The 20,140-nt window shown below is 42.5% G+C and overlaps 1 protein-coding gene across 1 annotated transcript; it reads right to left on the bottom strand.

Annotated features, from left to right (window-relative positions):
- Positions 1–6,111: 6,111 nt before the first annotated feature.
- Positions 6,112–16,172, bottom strand: LOC141147594 (zymogen granule membrane protein 16-like). Its single transcript, XM_073634821.1, has 3 exons — positions 16,090–16,172; positions 13,728–13,860; positions 6,112–6,582 (listed from the first exon to the last, which is right to left on the bottom strand). Exons 1-3 carry the CDS (start codon positions 16,142–16,144, stop codon positions 6,255–6,257), a joined length of 516 nt encoding a protein of 171 aa, XP_073490922.1. The 5' UTR covers positions 16,145–16,172; the 3' UTR covers positions 6,112–6,254.
- Between the last annotated feature and the right edge of the window lie 3,968 nt (positions 16,173–20,140).

Raw genomic sequence — 20,140 nt, 5'->3', positions numbered from 1 at the left:
TAATGGCATCCCAGTCTTGGTCCGTAGGGTTCAATATTGAGTTGGCCCACCCTTTGCAGCTATAACAGCTTCAACTCTTCTGGGAAGGGTGTCCAAGACGTCAGCATGTCAAGACATTTTGGACAATTTCATGCTCCCAACTTTGTGGGAACAGTTTGGGGGTGGCTCTTTATGGACCTTGCTTTGTGCACTGGTGCACAGTCATGTTATAACAGGAAGGGGCCATCTCCAAACTGTTCCCACAAAGTTGGGAGCATAAAATTGTCCAAAATGTCTTGACATGCTGACGCTTTAAGAGTGCCTTTGACTGAAACTAAGGGACCAAGCCCGACCCCTGAAAAACAACCTCACACCAAAACGCCCCTCTCCACCAAATGATTTGCACCAGTGCACAAAGCAAGGTCCATAAAGACATGGATAAGCGAGTTTGGGGTGAAGGAACATGACTGTCCTGATCTCAACCCGATAGAACACCTTTGGGATGAATTAGAGCGGAGACTGAGAGCCAGGCTTCTCGTCCAACATCAGTGCCTGACCTCACATATGCCCATCTGGAAGAATTGTCAAAAATTCCCATAGACAAACTCCTAAACCTTGTGGACAGCCTTCCACTCCCGGAAGAGTTGAAGCTGTTATAGCTGCAAAGGGTGGGCCAACTCAATATTGAACCCTACGGACTAAGACTAGGATACCATTAAAGTTCATGTGCGTGTAAAGGCAGGTGTCCCAATACTTTTGACAATATAGTGTAGTTCAGGCTGCCTGATATAGGAAGAGGTTAAGTGTGTCTAGACTCTTTTTCCGGGCTTTATGAGTCCTCCTGCCCCCCTGCTGTAAGCCACATAAATACCATGGGAGGGCTCACAGCTCTCTCTCTTCCACATGAGATTTACAGAGGAAGACCTGTTGCAACATGTAGTCCCACTGGAGCACATGGCCTCCCCTTGTGGGGTTCTCCCTGGACTAGGAACCTACCACTACTGGACTTTTGCTGAATGGACTTTGCTTCTCTGGAAGGTATGAGCCTGGGCAGCTCGCATTAGTTAGTTAGGCCTGGTTCCCACTATTGCGGGTGCGGGAATCGCTGCAATTCCGCAAACCCGTAATGATGTGCGCCAGGCCTTAGGGCTGGACTCTGGTTCATGTGTGCTGTGCTGTTGAACTGTGCTGCTGAATCTTCAGTAAAGCTGTTAACTGTTTAAAGTCTGGTCTAAAAGCCATTCTAAAGGGGTGCATGATAGTTCCTAATGTGAACAAAGAACTAGGGTCAGTAAAGCACTAACGGGGTATAAAGTAAAGCCACTACTACAAGGCAACGCCAGCAGGAGGAGTAATGCAGTTGGTTAACCAAGAACTAGTGCAAGGTACATTGCAGCCTACAGGGGCAGATTGACCATTCAGCCACTCGGGCACTGCCCGAGGGCCCCGGGCCACTAGGGGGCCCCATCAGGGTTGCCAGCCTCAGTAAAACCAGGGACAGTATGTAAAAATCTGTGTTATTTTTTTTACATCTGTCTCTGAAATGTCCCTTACCGACATCCTTTTGGTCTAAAAATCCTGAGATTATAGCTGCCCCACCTCTCCAGTACCTTCTTAGCCAATAGAAACATCTCTGTGTATACTGTGTGTACATGTATGTGTATACTGTGTGATTGTATACTCTGTGTGTGTGTTTGTGTATACTGTGTGGCCCCATAATCTCTGATTGCCTGGGGGCCCCATAATCTCCTATTGCCCGGTGGCCCCATGAGTTGTCAGTCCGCCCCTGGCAGCCGGTCATAAAGTGTGGTACCTGGCATAGCGAAGGGTTCTCCATTAGCGAGGGGGGGTTGTGTTCTGGCTCCCTCTCCAGCGATCGGTTTCCCATAGCAACCGGTACTGTGTTACGGAGTTCCATAGCCTGGCCGCACACGAGGTCCGCGCTGGGTGCGGGGCCCCGTTCTGTCACTGGGAGTACGGTGGCAACGGTACGCTGGACTGTTGGAGGGGGCACAGGGGCTCAGCAGCACCCCTCCTAAATGCAACATACATTAGTTAAAGTGTTATTAAACCCACAACAGTAAAATCAGTCTGTATATACAGTAAAGCATGCTTCTTATTCTCACTGTGGAATCTAGGGGGGAATCCTCTGCATTGTGTAAAAAGGCTATTTGCTCCGGTCTTCTCTCATCCTCCTCTTCTTCCACTGTCCCCAATCTATCTCTGGATAGAACGGAGTCTAGGGGACAAGCTGCACATGCTCAGTCTGGTGTGTATTGCTAGGGAGTTTTTTTTTTCTCTTGTGAGGGTGAATGCGAACAGCACAGGGTCAATCAGCACTGTCCAGACAGAGGGTCAGGGGTCCTGCATCCTGATAGGACAATCAGGGGAAAATGAAAACTCCTCCTTCAAGCTTTAACCAGACACTGATAGAAGTCACAAGACTGCTATATACTGCTGATGAGAAAAGATATTTAGCAGTTTATATTTACTGGGTTTAGTAATACTTTATTCGTGTGTAGTGACATGGGACAGAATGTTTCAGAGGAACTCTGTGCTTTTATTACTGCACACAGTGACACGGCTCACCTTGAGGTTGGGGAACTGCCTTAATGTTTGATTCTCACATGACCGCAGTCCCCGCCTGGCCCTGGGTATTGATGAGCATGTGCACGGCCAAAGGTACCCCCACATGCAGGGCGAGTGGCCCCGGCCACAAGTGTAAAAATTGGCCGATGGCAGCACAGTTCTGATGAGCAAGTGTCTTTGCATTCTGACAAGGAGAAGGCGTCCCCTGGAGGTCCCTGCAGAACTGGCTGAATTTTGATCCATGTATGGCCAGCTTAAGACTAGAAAATAATGTAGTAGAGATGGAGGGCACAAGCAGGTGTGTTCTTAAAGGATAATGCAGTGCACAGTTGTCCAGCAGCAGAACAATTTTAAAAATCAAGACTAGTTTGAAAATAGAGATACACCGTATGTACTAGAGATACATAGTACAGATACAAGGGATTGGATAAAGATATGGAAACACTACATGGTCTGCAGCTGTGAAAGTGATGACATGTTTCACATTGAATGTGGAAGTGATGTAACCAGTGACGGACCCATCCATACAGGGTGCAGAGGCGCCGCCCCCCTAATCCATGCTCCAGCCCCTAATTAACATGCAGGGCGCCGGATGCATGGATTCCAATGGGTTGTTTTTTTTATTGTGAAGCACATGTTTAGAGCCTGAGACTCCAATTGGCTTCAAAAAAGGGTGGGCTCGGGGCGCAGAGCACTGCGCCTCGAGCCCTCCCAGTTGTGTGACAATAGCAAATTAATATTCCCTATTGTCTTCCTGATTCTCCTCCCAGCCAATCAGGAAGCGGGTCCTGAGACCCAATTGGCCAGGAAATCTTATGACTCCCGGCCAATTGGGTCTCAGGACCCACTTCCTGTTCGGCCGGGAGGAGAAGCAAAGACCCCCGAGCGAGGAGCAGCAGCCCTACCCCGGATCCTTGTAATCTTCCTCATAAGGTTCTCCTCTCAGCCAAGCAGCTAGCAGCTCCTGAGAGCCGATTGTCAATGGAGTCTTAGGACTCCCAATCGTGTCTCAGGACACACTGACCAATCGTTTCTCAGGACACACTTCCTGTTCAATCTGTGTTACCACAGTGTATGTGTCATTCTTCCCAATACCCACCAGTGTAATGGTCATTCTTCCCAATAACCACCAGTGTAATGGCCATTTTTCCCAATAACCACCAGTGTAATGGTCATTCTTCCCAATAACCACCAGTGTAATGGCCATTCTTCCCAATAACCACCAGTGTAATGGCCATTCTTTCCAATAACCACCAGTGTAATGGCTATTCTTCCCAATAACCACCAGTGTAATGGTCACTCTTCCCAATAACCACCAGTGTACTGGTCATTCTTCCCAATAACCACCAGTGTAATGGCTATTCTTTCCAATAACCACCAGTGTAATGGCTATTCTTTCCAATAACCACCAGTGTAATGGCCATTCTTCCCAATAATCACCAGTGTAATGGTCATTCTTCCCAATAACCACCAGTGTAATGGTCATTCTTCCCATTAACCACCAGTGTAATGGCCATTCTTCTGGGTTCAGAAGAACCAAACCCAAGCTCATCACTACTGGCCAGCTATGTGTGACAGACCTAGCCGGGAGAGAGACTTTTGGAGGGGACTGTATGCTAGCCTCTTGCCGATTGATCGTGGGCCCTGGCATTTGGGGGAACGGTGTTCTTTGTGAGCTGTATGCCCGGAGACCCTTGAGGTGGTATTACTGTGGATTCAGGTCCTGGTCCCCCAGGACACACAGACTCTGGGGACCCTGGATTTGCCATATTGGAATAGTGAATGATTCATACGGTTGGAACTCCTACTGTTAAATGCTAATGTCATCAATTCCAGCTGTCTGTTGTCTGCTAAAATGTGTATTGTAAATAAGTCTCTAGTATGGGATCTAAGAGTCATTAGATCCCCATTGTTGTTTGTGTTTAATTAACTCTGCTATTGTGATAATGTTGATTGGATTTTCTGAACTACAAGATGGCCAGTCTGGCCTAAAGGTCATGTCTGAGTCATCTAGGCTGTCTAAAGGGATTAGTTAATTAGCTCATGTTAATTAGGTTAATTAGGTTACAGCTGTATTGTTAGAGTAATATGAGCAGGTCTGCACCTCCTCTTTTAGTGTATAAAAGCCTGTATTTTGCAATAAAAGAGATTCCTGTTTGAACTTACATACAGCCTGCCTGGTGTTTGTTCTGAGCTATCACAACTGGGTTAGAACGGCACATAGCTGTAGTTCTAATCCTGCAGCATTGGATGACCAAACCATCAGACGTTACAATCTGATTCAATAGCTGCAGAGGAGTGTCGGGAGAGTGGTACACAAGGGGCTCGTTACACTATGTAATGGCCATTCTTCCCAATAACCACCAGTGTAATGGTCATTCTTCCCAATAACCACCAGTGTAATGGCCATTCTTCCCAAAAACCATCAGTGTAACAGGGTGTTCTTTCCACCACCAGTGCAAGAGGGACATCTCTCATTGACCACCAATGTAGTATGACTCACCACTAACTCCCAGTGTGACAGCCCAGCAATAACATCTAACTTCCAGGTTTGGACGAACTTGGGTGCGGACTGAACCCAAGCCCAAATCCAAGCTCATCACTACTAATCGCCAGTGTAATGGCCATTCTTCCGAATAACCACCAGTGTAATGGCCATTCTTCCCAATAATCACCAGCATAACAGGGTGTTCTTTCCACCACCAGTGCAAGAGGGACATCCCTCATTGACCACCAATATAGTATGACTCACAAATAACCTCCAGTGTGACAACCCAGCAATGACAGCTAACTTCCAGGTTAGGACGAACTTGGGTACAGACTAAACCCAAACCCCAATTCTGAGCTCATCACTACTGACCACCAGTGTAATGGCTATTCTTCCCAATAACCACCAATGTAACAGGATGTTCTTTCCACCACCAGTGCAAGTGGTACATCTCTTATTGACCACCAATATACTGTGACAAACTAATAGCCTCCAGAGTGACAGCCCAACAATGACAGCTAACTCCCAGGTTCAGACAAACTTGGCTGCGGACTGAACCCAAACCCAAGCTCATCACCACTGACCACCAATTAAATGAGCCTTCTCCCCAATAACCACCAGTATAACCACCATTCTTTCCACTGACCACTGGTGCAAGGGGAATGTCCCTCACTGACCACTAATGATCATGTTAGTTGCCTGTAAAGGGGGTCATTCTTTCCACTACATGGCCACTGCATGTTGGTCAGGCTAAACCAAAGGTCATCACTACTAACCACCAGTGTAATGAGCATTCTTCCCAATAACCACCAGAGCAATACAGTATTCTTTCTACTGACCACCGGTGTAAGGGGGATATCTCTCACTGACTACCAATCTGCTAAAATTCCATGACAGGGCTTCCCAAGACCTGAACATTATTTTAGTGTAAGTGTGAGTGCAAATATATAAAAATATAATTTTAATATGCTGTATCCATACCTGAGTTTTTGGACATTTTCCATTTGGTAACAGCTACTTAAAGAGCTTCTACAAACATAACAGAAAACAAAAAAAATTATTTCAAAGCTTTATTATTTCAGAGAATGCTGGAAAGGAAGAAAGTAAAAAAGTCAAAAGGCATTATGAAACGAAAAAAAAAGCCAAAAGGCCAATGAAGTAATCTGGGCTTCCGATTGGCTCTCCTCAGTTCTTGAGGTCACTTAGAAGCCCTACAGTTGTAGCAGCTGGGTTGGGTGCCCCAGTGGAAGCCAATGCTGGTCAGGAGGCTGGGGGTGTATCGCCCACTAATGTAGCGCAGTACAGTACCCTCAAACAAAGGAACGTCATTGAAGCTTGTTCCTGATGGTTGCCCGAATTTGAATATTCTTCCACGGCTTGTCACAAAGATCAGCTCATTCACATAAGAGCCGGTTTTCCCCGACACCTGAGTGATGTTTTCACCACGGAACAGCAAGACCTCAAAAAGAGTACCGATGGAATATCCATAAAAAGGCCCCCAGACATCACCATACTGGAGCTGGATCCTGGAGAGAACAATATGAAGATATTAGAAAAAAGAACCAGCGAGGGCAGGAGGCGGAGCCTAGCAGAGCAGACATGCATTGTTAGAGCTCCACACCGCTGAGGAGAGAAGAGAAGGACAAAGCGGAGCCTGCAGGCTCAAAAGGTATCCATTTTAACCTTTTTGCCCCAGGGAACAAACTGTGAAAGTTTGGGCAGGAAATATGTTACTGGGAGGAAATCGTTGCAGAAATAAAAATCACCTCACAAAGAGCTCACAGGCACTCACTGCAGCTGAAGCAGCACCAGTCACCTCACAAGATACAGCATCAGGGCGCTCTCACAGACAGAAAATGTCACAGCAAGACTCTCCATTTGAGTCAGATACAGAACAAATCCTCTCACAAACTTCTCCACAAGCCTCCTCAGTATCCCCAGTAATATTATTACAATTTGAAAAGATGCTTCATAAGGCTTTAAAACAAACCTCAGACCAAATAACAAAAAGCCTAACCAAAGAAATAAGAGAGCTGGGAAACCGCACCGCAGCTTTAGAAATAAAAATGGATGAAATTGAAATTACAACCCAAGAAAATATAACAGAATTGGAACAATTAAAAAAAGAGAATTTAATACTTCAAACTAAGCTCGAAGATTACGAAAATAGAGCCAGACGTTCAAACTTACGCATAAGGGGAATACCTGAAACTGTGACAGACCTGCAATCTACTATTACTGCTCTATTACAAGAACTAAAGCCAGATATCCCTATTGAACGTTTAGAACTGGACAGAGTACACAGAGCCCTCACAGCCAAAAAGAAAGATGGACCCCCACGTGATATAATCACAAAATTTCATTATTACAGAACGAAAGAACAAATACTAATTGCTGCAAGAGAAAAAAAGGAACTTAATTTTCAAGGACACAATTATCAAATTTTTGCTGACCTATCCCAACTTACTATTACTAAAAGACGATCCATGAAACCCCAACTAATGGAACTGCAACGCCACAACATTATGTATCAATGGGGCTTCCCCTTTTCAGTCAGATTTAACTACCAAGGTACAATTTACAGAAGCAGATCAGCAGATGAACTACAACAAACCCTTTTAAAATTAAATCTGACAGAACCCACAAGCAGCAACACTCCCACACGCAGAAGAATGGCATCATCTTCACCTTCAGGCAGCACCCAGAAAATTTCAGAACAAAATGGGAATCACCATTCTCACAAAAGAGGCCGTTATGCCACATCATCCATGGACCAAGAAGATTCAATGGACTGACATCCTAATTCCTGATATCTCTTCATTTATTATACTAAGAGATGGTTCTCTATAAAAAACCTATATTTATAACTGAATGTAACTGCATTCTGATAGTCACACACTGTGTGGGATCATGTTACATTCCAGTTATATTTCTTATTACTTCTGATTCATATAGCCTTAGAATATATAAGTGAAATAAGGAAATTCTTGTTCAGTTATATATTATCAGGTAATAACAATAGATTTATTACTTTTTAGGACAAATATGTTCAATAATCCAGAAGTAATGGAAGCTTTTTCTTTCTTTTCTTAAAACAAATATATTATTACCTAACTAGTTCCTAGAATTATGTTTTTGTTTATTCTAATCTGAAGCAATACAACCTCAATTTTATGAGTTAACATATCTAAACAGTTACGTATGAATAAAATATGTAATTGTTTACTCTAAAAGGGTTAAAATCCCAAAATAATTCAAACTATCTTCATCAATACCAAAGTTATTAACAGTACCTTTCTAACTGAATTATTTAGCCTAGGGCAAGACTAACCATATACAACCACCCTGGAATAAATAATTTCAACAAAAACTATATTCTGCACTCCAATTAATGAAACATCATTTTGATGTCTTTTGACATAGCACTTCTCTCCTGTAAGCGGAAGATCCGTGTACCCCCATTAGCCCTCCTCATTCTCCCAACCATATTATGTGGGAGTGTGATGAAGGCACTTATTCCCCTGAGAGAGATATTTATTCTCTTTCACGGGTAAATTGTGATTACTTGCAATGTATCATCTAATCTCGTATGTTTTTTGTTTACTCTTTACTCCAGAATTCACTGGTTTCTTTTCTATCTATTCATCTCTTCAGTCCACACAGGTTGATCTGCGCAGTCAGCTCTGCATAACAAAAAGTAAGTCAAAACTATTTGATCTATTGCCATGGCACCATTGAATATACTTTCCCTGAATGTTCAGGGAATAAATGTCCCTCAAAAAAGGACCAAAGCCTTCCGTACTTTCCATAACAAGAAGGCTCACATAGTATGCCTCCAAGAAACACACTTCACCAAAGATTCTACTCCAAAATATATTTCTCCTTTTTATCAACAAATTTACACGGCTTCTGCCTGTACCAAGCAAAGGGGAACTCTAATTGCATTTCACCGATCCACACCATTCACCTTATCATCAGAAATTAAAGACCCAGAAGGTAGATACCTGATACTCATGGGTTATATAATGGATACAGCAATCACAGTGATTTCCTACTACGCTCCTAACAAACAACCTACACCATTCCTCTCACATATATTACAAGTGATTAATACACACAAAATAGGAACAGTGATAATGTGTGGGGATTCGAACCAGGTCCTCCTCCCATTTCTAGATAAATCACCTTTTACACCATCCAAAATAACCTCTAGATTACCTTTTTCTCAACTTCTTTCCAAATACAATCTGGTAGATTCATGGAGAGAAAGTAACCCAATGAAAAAGAAATTCACTTATTTCTCGCACCCTCATCAAACCTTCACCAGAATAGATCAAATTTTTCTAACAATAGGAATGATACCAGAAATTATTGCATCAGATATAATTCCGATTCCGTGGTCTGACCATAATGCAGTATACACTACTATAGCCTCAGCCATACCAAAAGCGCATGACCCAACGTGGTACTTACCGGACATAATGCTCAAACACCCACTACATCAGATGGCCATTGAACAAGCTTTAAAGGAATACATATCAATTAATAATACAACAGACATCTCCCCAATAACACTGTGGGAAGCTCATAAGCCTGTCTTGCGTGGTACAATACAAAGACAAATGGCACTATTTAAACGGGAACGCAAAAATCTAGTAAAAAAACTAGAACTCAATTTTAATGCAGCCTACATATCATTCCAAGATAATCCATCTCAGAGTACAAAATCTCATCTGGAAAAATCTAGATTGGAATACGATCTATTTCTCACGGAGTCAGTTGATAAATCCCTCAAACGCTCCAAACACAATTTCTACATGAATACAAACAAACCAGGTACATATTTGGCTCGGGCATTAAATTCAACTAACAGATCTTTCAAACCAATACTTTTGAAATTATCAAAAAATGTTTACACTTGTAATCCAGTTAAAATAGTCCATAAATTTCACTCACATCTCGCAACTTTATACAAGACAAACAATGAATTTAATCCTACAGAGGCTGAATCCTTCTTCTCAAAAATAACCTTACCTGAGTTATCTCAAAATCAAAAAAGCAGTTTGGATGAGCCTATAACTATAGATGAAGTTGCTAACGCCATAAAAGACCTAAAACTTAATAAAAGACCAGGCCCAGACGGCTACTCGGCTTTATACTATAAAACATTCTCAGAAATACTCTCTCCCATTCTCACTGAAACTTTTAACAAACTTCTAGATGGACATTCTTTTCGGCAAGAAACACTAATGGCAATTGTTTGTATGATCCCAAAACCCCTTTCTGATGATACTTCCTGTGTGAATTATCGGCCTATCTCTCTGTTAAACCTCGATATTAAATTATTAGCAAAAATAATAGCAAAACGCCTCAATAGCATTATAGGAAAATTAATACATAGAGATCAAGTAGGCTTCATGCCAAATAGACAGGCAGGCGATAATATACGCAGGGCAGTGTTATTGGCACATATTGCTAAAAAACGGAAAATCCCCTTATGTTTTCTATCTCTCGATATTAAGAGGGCATTTGACACAGTATCCTGGCAATATATGCAATATTCATTACAAAAATGGGGTTTTGGACCCCACTTTTTAACATGGATCAAAGCATTATATAATAAACCCAAAGCCTATATAAAATATGCTGGATACAAATCTGAAGCCTTTAATATCGAAAGAGGTACCCGACAGGGTTGCCCATTATCTCCCTTATTATTCGCCCTTATACTCGAACCCATGGCCCAATACATCAGAACAAACCAGACTATAACTGGCATTGAAGTAGGAGGTATTACACACAAATTATGTATATTTGCAGACGATATATTACTTTTTCTATCATCACCACAGGTCTCTGGTCCTAACTTAAAACCAGCTCTTGATGGGTTTGCAGTCCTATCCGGCCTTATGATTAATCCTAAGAAATGCCTAGTGCTTAATATTTCACTCACAAACATGGAATTGATCCCGGCTAGGGCTGCACTCCCATTCACATGGGCAGAAAAATCAATCCCATATCTTGGAATTCATTTAACAGCATCTCATTCTGACTTATTCTCAACCAATTATCCTCCTGTATTAAGACAGATCACAAATCTAACAAAACAATGGTCGCAACTTCCTTTATCCTGGATAGGGAAGATTAATGCAATCAAAATGACTATTCTACCCAAATTGCTTTATCTATTCAGAGTCCTCCCTATTCCAATTCCTTCCTTTTTTGAGAATAGTACAAAAAAGAGCAACTTCGTTTATATGGGGCTCTTCTAAACCACGTATACCTATACACACACTACATCTTCCCAAAAATAAAGGAGGCCTGGGATACCCTAATTTTACTAACTACTACAGAGCAGCACATTTGGCCAGTCTGTCCAAATACCATGCAAAACAGGAAATCCCATTATGGGTATTTATAGAGGCTTCAGAAAATGACCCTCTATTAATATCAAATTTATTATGGCTTGATCCTAAAGACCGCTTTAAAATTCATAATCCCATAACTAAACACTTCTTATCTCTCTGGGATAAACTAAAAACCAAATATCAGTTACAATCTCCACACAATCCTCTCCTTTCTTTTATCAGAAATCCGGCCTTTTATCCGGCATGGATCTACCCAAATTCTTTTAAAGCTTGGACAACATCAGGCATTCAGACACTAAATAACTTCATAGCATCTAAATCATTCCTTTCATTCCCATCGCTTAGAGAAAAATATGATCTACCAAACTCTGAGATATTTAGATATCTCCAAATCAAAAATTTCTATACACCATTCCTAAAGGGGGATACACCATTATCCCAATTATCCATTTTTGAATCAATCTGTACAAAAGATCCATTTGCTAAAGGTACAATTTCATCACTTTATAATCAATTATATGGAGTAGCAAATCTTAATAGACCCTCTTACGTTCAGAGGTGGGAGGAGGACCTGGGACGAACTTTAGAAGACACGGACTGGTCTAACATATGGCTCACATCTAAGTCATCCTCACCCAACATCTTAGCACTGGAGACAAATTATAAAGTCCTAACTCGCTGGTACCTTGTACCCGGCTAGAGTGGCAAAATATTCACCTAATACCTCAGCTCTTTGTTTTCGAGGATGCCCAGAAATAGGCACATATTTACACATATGGTGGACATGCCCAGTAATCCAAACCTTCTGGAAGGAAGTCTTCGTGATTGCATCTAAAATATTTAAAAAAATAATACAACCAGATCCATATTTAACTTTACTTAATCTAAAACCGGAATGGTTAACACTCTCTCAATTCAAACTTATGATCCAACTAATAACGGCTGCAAAACAAACAGTGGCCAAGGCATGGAAATCTCCTACATTGGTACTAGCAGAAACAATTCACAGAATGAATAATACAATGTCCCATGCTAAGATGGTAGCCATCGATCAAAATCAAATTCCAAAATTTGAAAAACTTTGGCATCCTTGGATAAAACAACAGTTCCTGTCAAACTTCAATGACTCTGTCCTGTTGCCATGGTAACAGATTAAATGACTTACAGAGACACCCATTCTAAGGCTTCAAAGAGAACTAAAAAGAATAATAAACTGACGAGCGGGACAACCTTGTGGACCATACCTCTACCTTTCAACCCTTTTTCTTCTTTCTCTTTCCTTTTCTCCACCTTACGATTAAAGCTCATTATCAGAATTTATTTGACCTATATACACTCTACTTGTAAACAATATGTATAGTAGGTATAAATCATTTAAATACCTACAAAAGTAACTAAGGAAATGATATATATCTTTAATTTAGGTTTACGTGAACCCAATGTTTAATATTTGAAATTTCATGATATTTACCTATATAAACCCTACTGTAAAACAATGAGCTTACTTTATAGATCCTTGTAAACTTACTTTATGTATCTTTATAACATTGTATACTCAATAAACTTCTTTTGACAAGGAAAAAAGAACCAGCAGTATTGTAATGCTTCCAAGAGCTGTGATGTAATACTGAAATCAGAGCCTACCATTTCATGCTCAGTAATGTGTCTGTGTAACCCCTCCAGGTATTTATTACCTCTCACAGAGATCACAGAGGATCCTGCCTAAATTGGCCCTACTATGTGTATGTATGAATGTGAGTTAGGAACCTTAGATTGTAAGCTACTTGAGGGCAGGGACTGATGTGAATGTATATTATGTAAGTAAAGTGCTGCGTAAATTGACAGCGCTATACAAGTACCTGAAATAAATATATAAAATCACAGTACTCCCCCTGACAATGCCTTCATCTGCTTTTTTCTCCAGACGGTTGGCACCATCTTTGTTCAGAGATTATCCAGGGCTACTATCTACTTTCTGGAGATGCTGGCTCAGAGATGACACAGTTATGTAAATCCTGGTGTCTATGCAGGTCTTAGAGGTGTTCACAAACGTCTGACACAGTTGAGCCCCTGCTGCAGCTTCTCACCTTATCACTTGCTACAAAGTTACAATGTTCTGATCACTAGGGGAGAGGAGACTGAGGAAATGCTTCCCCTAGCCTGCAGCAGATTGACGACCTCAGCTCAGCCTAGACAAAATCACCTGACAGGAACTTACATTACAGATTTGAATTATATGTGTATACCTGAAATGTGCTGAAGATGTTGGTGTGGTAGACGAGTGATATTCTGAAGGAACTTACCCAACTATATTGGCGGTAGTCTCCCTGATGCGAAAGCCTGTTATTTGCCCGTTCCGTTGATCCGAAGAGAAAGAGAAAGCTGTACCTCCACCAATGCCAAACTCGTTAGAGAAGGAAGAGCGCCGCGACTGAACTGAAAGGTGCAAGAGAGAAGAGCGGTCAGACAGGGAGGAGTCTCCTACAGGAAATGTGTATATTGTATGTGCATAGAGTTCAACCACCTATGTAAGATTGCTGTGAAAGCAATTTAAATAGGCACAGCTTACCAAAACGAGATCCCTGCACTCAATGTCTTGGTCTGTACACCAGCTGTGCCCATTATGAGAGGTTCCTACCATCCCTGTGCTGAGTTCCCAGGTCTGTATACCTGATGTGCCCATTATGAGAGGTTCCCACCATCCCTGTGCCAAGTTCCTGGGTCTGTACCCCTGCAGTGCCCATTATGAGGGGTTCCCACTATCCTGCACTGAGTTTCCAGGTCTGTACACCTGCTGTGCCCATTAAGAGGGGCTCTTGATGACAAGGATTCCAAACACATATAATGGTTTTATGTATGTAGCAATAACTCTCGGTGGAGCTGCTGGTTTATTATTGGGCCTGTCCTCTATTCTTTTCACCCCTCGTAAGTTGTTCAATCCCCTTGACACAGCTGTAGTGCAGTGTTGTAATGATATGAGTACCAACTTTAACCCACAATATACACTTATATTTATATTTACCTCTACCTGGGTGCTTGTAGCTCCACCTGCAGGAGAAATAACAACACTGCACACAAACTTCTGTAATAACCAAAATAACTTCTTTTTTGGGTAAATGATATATTTTATATAAAGAGTTATTACAGTGACTACACTATCACACCAATGTAGTGTAACAGTATAGTAAATAGTTATGACAGTCTTGGTGACATACACAAATATATCTAAATATATATTTATACCAGGGAGCTCCCCCTGCTCTAAACCGTAAAGTCACTACCCTTTGTAACTAGATGCAGGGCCCTGCAATAAAAGAGATATGCCCCGTACACACGGTCGGACATTGATCGGACATTCCGACAACAAAATCCTAGGATTTTTTCCGACGGATGTTGGCTCAAACTTGTCTTGCATACACACGGTCACACAAAGTTGTCGGAAAATCCGATCGTTCTGAACGCGCTGACGTAAAACACGTACGTCGGGACTATAAACGGGGCAGTGGCCAATAGCTTTCATCTCTTATAAAATTTCATAGCCTGCTCTCAAACTTTGTGTGTTGGAAAATCCGATGGAAAATGTGTGATGGAGCCTACACACGGTCGGAATTTCCGACAACAAGGTCCTATCACACATTTTCCGTTGGAAAATCTGTGTACGGGGCAATAGTCTTGACGTCTTCAATCTTCGCTAGCTATGAAATGGTAATTGTAATCCACAGAGAGTTCTTCTGAGGTGTTGCGCAGTGTAAGGTAATACAAAAAAGGCAATTGTAATCAAGCAAACTGATTAAGTGTTCTTATACGAAGAAGACAGACATCTAGTGTCAGCTCTTGAATATTGCAGTCTAAGCAAATGTAATATTTTCCAACTCAACTTGTTCCGTGGGACTATCGGTCCCAGCAACAATCTGTAAAAGTTCTAAGTGTGTGTGTAGTATTAAACAAACTTCCGGGTGTTAACCCTCTCACCACACGGGATCCGGCAGATGGATGTCTCCGTTTCAGCAGTTCTCCGTCCGTATGGAGCCACCACCATGCCGTCACACTGTTCCGTTTACTAAAGACCAGGAGTCCTCGGTTACCTCCCCCACGGGTCTCCGGAACAATCACTTCTGCTGCTTCAGCACACTGTAATACGATGGCAGGATCCTTGCTGCTGCTCTGCTCCTTCACAAGGTAGGCTGCAACCCTGTGGGACACATACACACCCACAGAGTTCTGCTGGCAGGCCACACGTCCTAGGAACAAGAGGCCTAAGATGGCCGCTCCCAAACCTTTTACACCCTCCCATAATGCAGTTCAGTTCTTCTCTTGTCCAGGAGCATTGTGGGTAGGTCGTAGTTTACATTCAGAAGTAAACAATCAATCACTTCCATGTCACTTCTCTTAATCATGAAACATAAAAGTGTTGTACCTTTTTAATTGTCCACTAGATGGCACTAGATCAACTTATACCTTTATAACACACTTATGACTAAAAACAAAAGTTGTCAGCGCTACATGTACCTCATGAAGTAATGCATAAAGTGTCAGCACTAGATAAATAGTGGGAAAAAAATCACTATCAGTCATCATCATTAAACATCCTCATTAACCAATCATCAACAATCACAATCCACTAGTACAATAGATGTATAGGGTGCTGTAATAACCCATACTCACCACTCAAAGCTGCTGTGGAGCCCAGCAAGAAGCACACACACAGGAGGGTCAGCATCCTGGTATTTTTAAGTTATCACCCTAGAAGATATGGATTATATTAATACAATTTACTGTAAACCAAAACCATAATTCATACAACAATTCAGACCTTTACTGGGAGCACCACTTGTTATCTTAGACCAGTCATTCTCAACCAGGGTCCCTTCAGAGGTTGCTAGGGATTCTTTAGTGTGGCTGACTGACCTCCCATCTAACAGAACCCCTAAAACATTAGGGCAAATGCCACTTGTCAAAGCCAGCAGCATGACTACAATTATTTTTTTTAGCTGTGTGTAAGGGTGGCAGTCTGGGCACAAACATAAGGGGTGTATTCTTCCCACTGACCACCAATGTAAGGAGCATTCTTCCCACTGACCACCAATGTAAGAAGCATTCTTCCCTTTGTTCACCAATATAAAGAGGATTCTTCCCACTGATCACCAATATAAGGAGGATTCTTCCCACTGATCACCAATATAAGGAGGATTCTTCCCACTGACCACCAGTGTAAGGAGCATTCTTCCCACTGACCATCAATGTAAGGAGCACTCTGCTTTATGATCACCAATGTAAGGAGCATTCTGCTTTCTGACCACCAATGTAAGGAGCATTCTTTCCAAAGGCTGCCAATGTAAGGAGCATTCTTCCCAAAGACCACCAATGTAAGGAGCACTCTGCTTTATGATCACCAATGTAAGGAACATTCTGCTTTCTGACCACCAATGTAAGGAGCATTCTTTCCAAAGACCGCCAATGTAAGGAGCAATCTTCCCTTCCCATTCTTCCCAAGTGACACTGGAGCAAAAAGTGGTCTATAGACTCCACTTTACCAACACACTCTGCTCTAGGACAATCCCAACCATCCACAGGGGGTTGCTTCAGGTTCCCTCTTACATAGAGCCTTCTATGGAAAGCGAACCAGGCTTTATCCCTAAATTTCAAAGGGATTCTTTCCAAATTGATTAGATGCAACGCCTCTATCATTACGGAGCCTGTGCAATCCATTAAGGCCAGTTACACACTGAAAGCAGAGCCTAAAATCCTCTTCTCCAGAAGCTTCCGTGGGAGGGGCTTGATATCCTCCATTGTCACCTGCCACTGCCGAAGTATTTTCAGATACGGATAAGTCGGGAGCTTGCCATGTCAGACACTCAGACTTTTCACTGGCCCGCCATCTTCACAATCATTACAGGAGACTTCCATGGATGCCTCCACTCCACATGGTGCACTGTGCTGATCCCCTCCCCCACCAGCATCAATTAGCTCTGGAACCCACAGAGGGTCAGGTGAAGCAGACTCTTTGGAGGTGACAGCCATCTTGCCTGTAGGGGAACTACTGGTCTCAGCAGGAGCAGAAAATCCATGTCCGGGCTGTATGATGCAGGTCCATTCCCATTTCTCTGATGGTCTGGTGACACCTGTCAGCGGTTTTCTCTCCATGTCTGCACAGGGTTTCTTCACAGTAGAAAGTTCCACAGGCAACATCCATCACAGCCGGTGGGTCAGATATGGTGGAAGGCAGCATGGTGTACTCAGATTTCTCCACTTGCACTGGCTTAGCTGGTCTGTATCTCCTCTGCTCATCCTCAGGAACTTCTGATGGATCATCAGAAAAGGCAAAACTGTCTGCCCTCAGGGGTGACTCCATCTGCTGGATGAACTTTAGGGTGCCATGCTCACTCTTAACCCCCTGGCTGGTTTCCACTGGCGATTCCCAGCCCTGACATGGGGGGAGAGGTGCAGAGGCAGATTGTCTGTTACCTGAGGCTGCATATCCACAGAACTTGCTGATGTCTGGCTGGCAAATCTCCTCTCATGATCAAACTTTTTGGTAAAAGAACCACTTCTGGATGTTAACTTTCCAGTAATAAAGATTGTTTCTTTATCTTTTCATCCATTTGTTGTAACTCTGGCTTCATGGCTAAACAATTCTTACTCCAGGCCTGGCAGTATTTGGCCTTGAATGATTTGTGTTCAGCTTTCAATCCTTTAAGTTTCCCCTTGGCTCTTCCAATCGCCCAAAAACTATCAATAATCTTCAGTCTAAAGATATCCACATTCTAACCAGGGCCTGGACCCACACAGTCAGGACCTCCACCTTCTTCTCAGCTCCTTCAGTGTGTCCTCCTCCTTCTCCCACTGACCACCAATGTAAGGAGCATTCTTCTCACTGACTACCAATGTAAGCGTCATTTTTCCCACTCACCCCTAATGACTTAGTTGAGGTAAGGGTTCCCCAAAGCCTGAAAACTATTTTTGGGGTTCCAGTGGGGGGTTAACAATGCCATATATGAAAAAAATTATATAGCTTGACCCTGAGTTATAATCATGGATAATGTGGGATGAAAGGATGATCAGCACTGACCGACTCACATAAACTTTGTTCATGCTCTCAGTGATGTGTGCGTCCACTGAGGCTTCTTCTACCATGAACAGCAATGAAAAGAGTCCTTCCTTATGGGTGGAACTCAGCGAGAGCCAACAGTCATGGCACCAGCAGTTGATGTAGCTCATAGGATATATATATATAGATACAGTGTATATATATATATCTATCTATAGATATATAGATAGATATATATATATATATATATATATATATATATATATAATTATACCATATACAGGGTTGCTTCTCTTATGCTGAGTAAACACGATCGGACATTACGACAACAAAACCATGGATTTTTTTCCGACGGATGTTGTCTCAAACTTGTCTTGCATACATGATCGCACAAATGTTGGAAATTCCAAACGTCAAGAACGCGGTGTCGTACAAGACGTATGACGAGCCGAGAAATATGAAGTTCAATAGCCAGTGGGGCTCTTCTGCTTGATTCTGAGCATGCGTGGAATTTTGTGCCTCGGAATTGGATACATACGCTTGGAACTTCCAACAACAAATTCTGTTGTTGGAAAACTTGAGATCCAGCTCTCAAACATTTGTTGTCGGAAATTCTGACAGCAAATGTCCAATGTAGCCTACGCACGGTTCTATTATAAAGATACAGATCTTGAAGTTTCCACAATGGCCAATGGAGAACATATAGGAGGTTATAGTCTAAGGAGGGAACAAGAGCAAGGAGGGAGCAAGAGAGGGTGGCTATGTTCCTAAATACAGTGGGACCATGAAGAACCAACGTAGTCACCAATGTAGTCACCTTCTAACAGGAAGTCAGATCACAGCAGCAAAAGAGAAGGAAATTGAGGAGGCTAAGAGCAACATATGAGACTTTTCATAGTTAAGAATACATACATAGAGTGTATTGTCCCTTTAAATGAACAATCTTCTCTTATTAATACAATTTAAAAGCAATTAATAAAAACAAATCCACAATAATTATCAAAAGCAATGATCACCCTTTCAAAATAGACATCTTGTAAAGAACTTTGTTGCAGAAAGAGACGTGAGACTTCAAGCCAAACCGGAAACGAGTCATGGATTGTCCTGATAAAATCCTGATGCCAGGGCTGGGACAAGGGGTGGGCAGGAGGGGAAGCTGCCCTGGGCACTGTGGTATCATGTGAGGTACTGCAAGGAGACTGGGGAATGGGATTTGTGTTGCAAGGAGGAATTTGGGGGGAGGAGCAGGGGGTAAGAATTGTTCTAGGAGTGGTAATTTTGGGGGTTTGTGCCAGAAAACATGATATAGTAGAGGGGGGAGGGGATTTGTGCTAGAAGGGGAATTTTATTTTTTTTGGGGGGGATTTGTGCTATCAGGGATTATTTGTGCTAGGAGGGGAACTTTGGGAGGGAGGGACGTGTGCTAGGATAGATAGGGAAAGGAATTTGTGCTGGAGGGGATTTGGAATGGGAGGGGGGAGAGGATTTGTGCTCAGGGAGGACATTTGAGGGGTAGAGGATTTGTACTAGGAGGGGGAAAAAATGTTCTTTTTGGGGAGGGATTTATGCTGGGGGCATATGGGGAGAGAGAGGATTTGAGCTGGGGGGGGCAAAGATTTGTGCTGGGAAAGAGGGAATTTCAGTAGGGAGGTGGAATTGGGAGGGGGG

The sequence above is a fragment of the Aquarana catesbeiana genome, linkage group LG06 (assembly GCF_042186555.1).
Source record: "Aquarana catesbeiana isolate 2022-GZ linkage group LG06, ASM4218655v1, whole genome shotgun sequence".
NCBI classification, from domain to species: Eukaryota; Metazoa; Chordata; class Amphibia; order Anura; family Ranidae; genus Aquarana; species Aquarana catesbeiana.
This window is presented reverse-complemented; position numbering and strand designations above follow the sequence as displayed.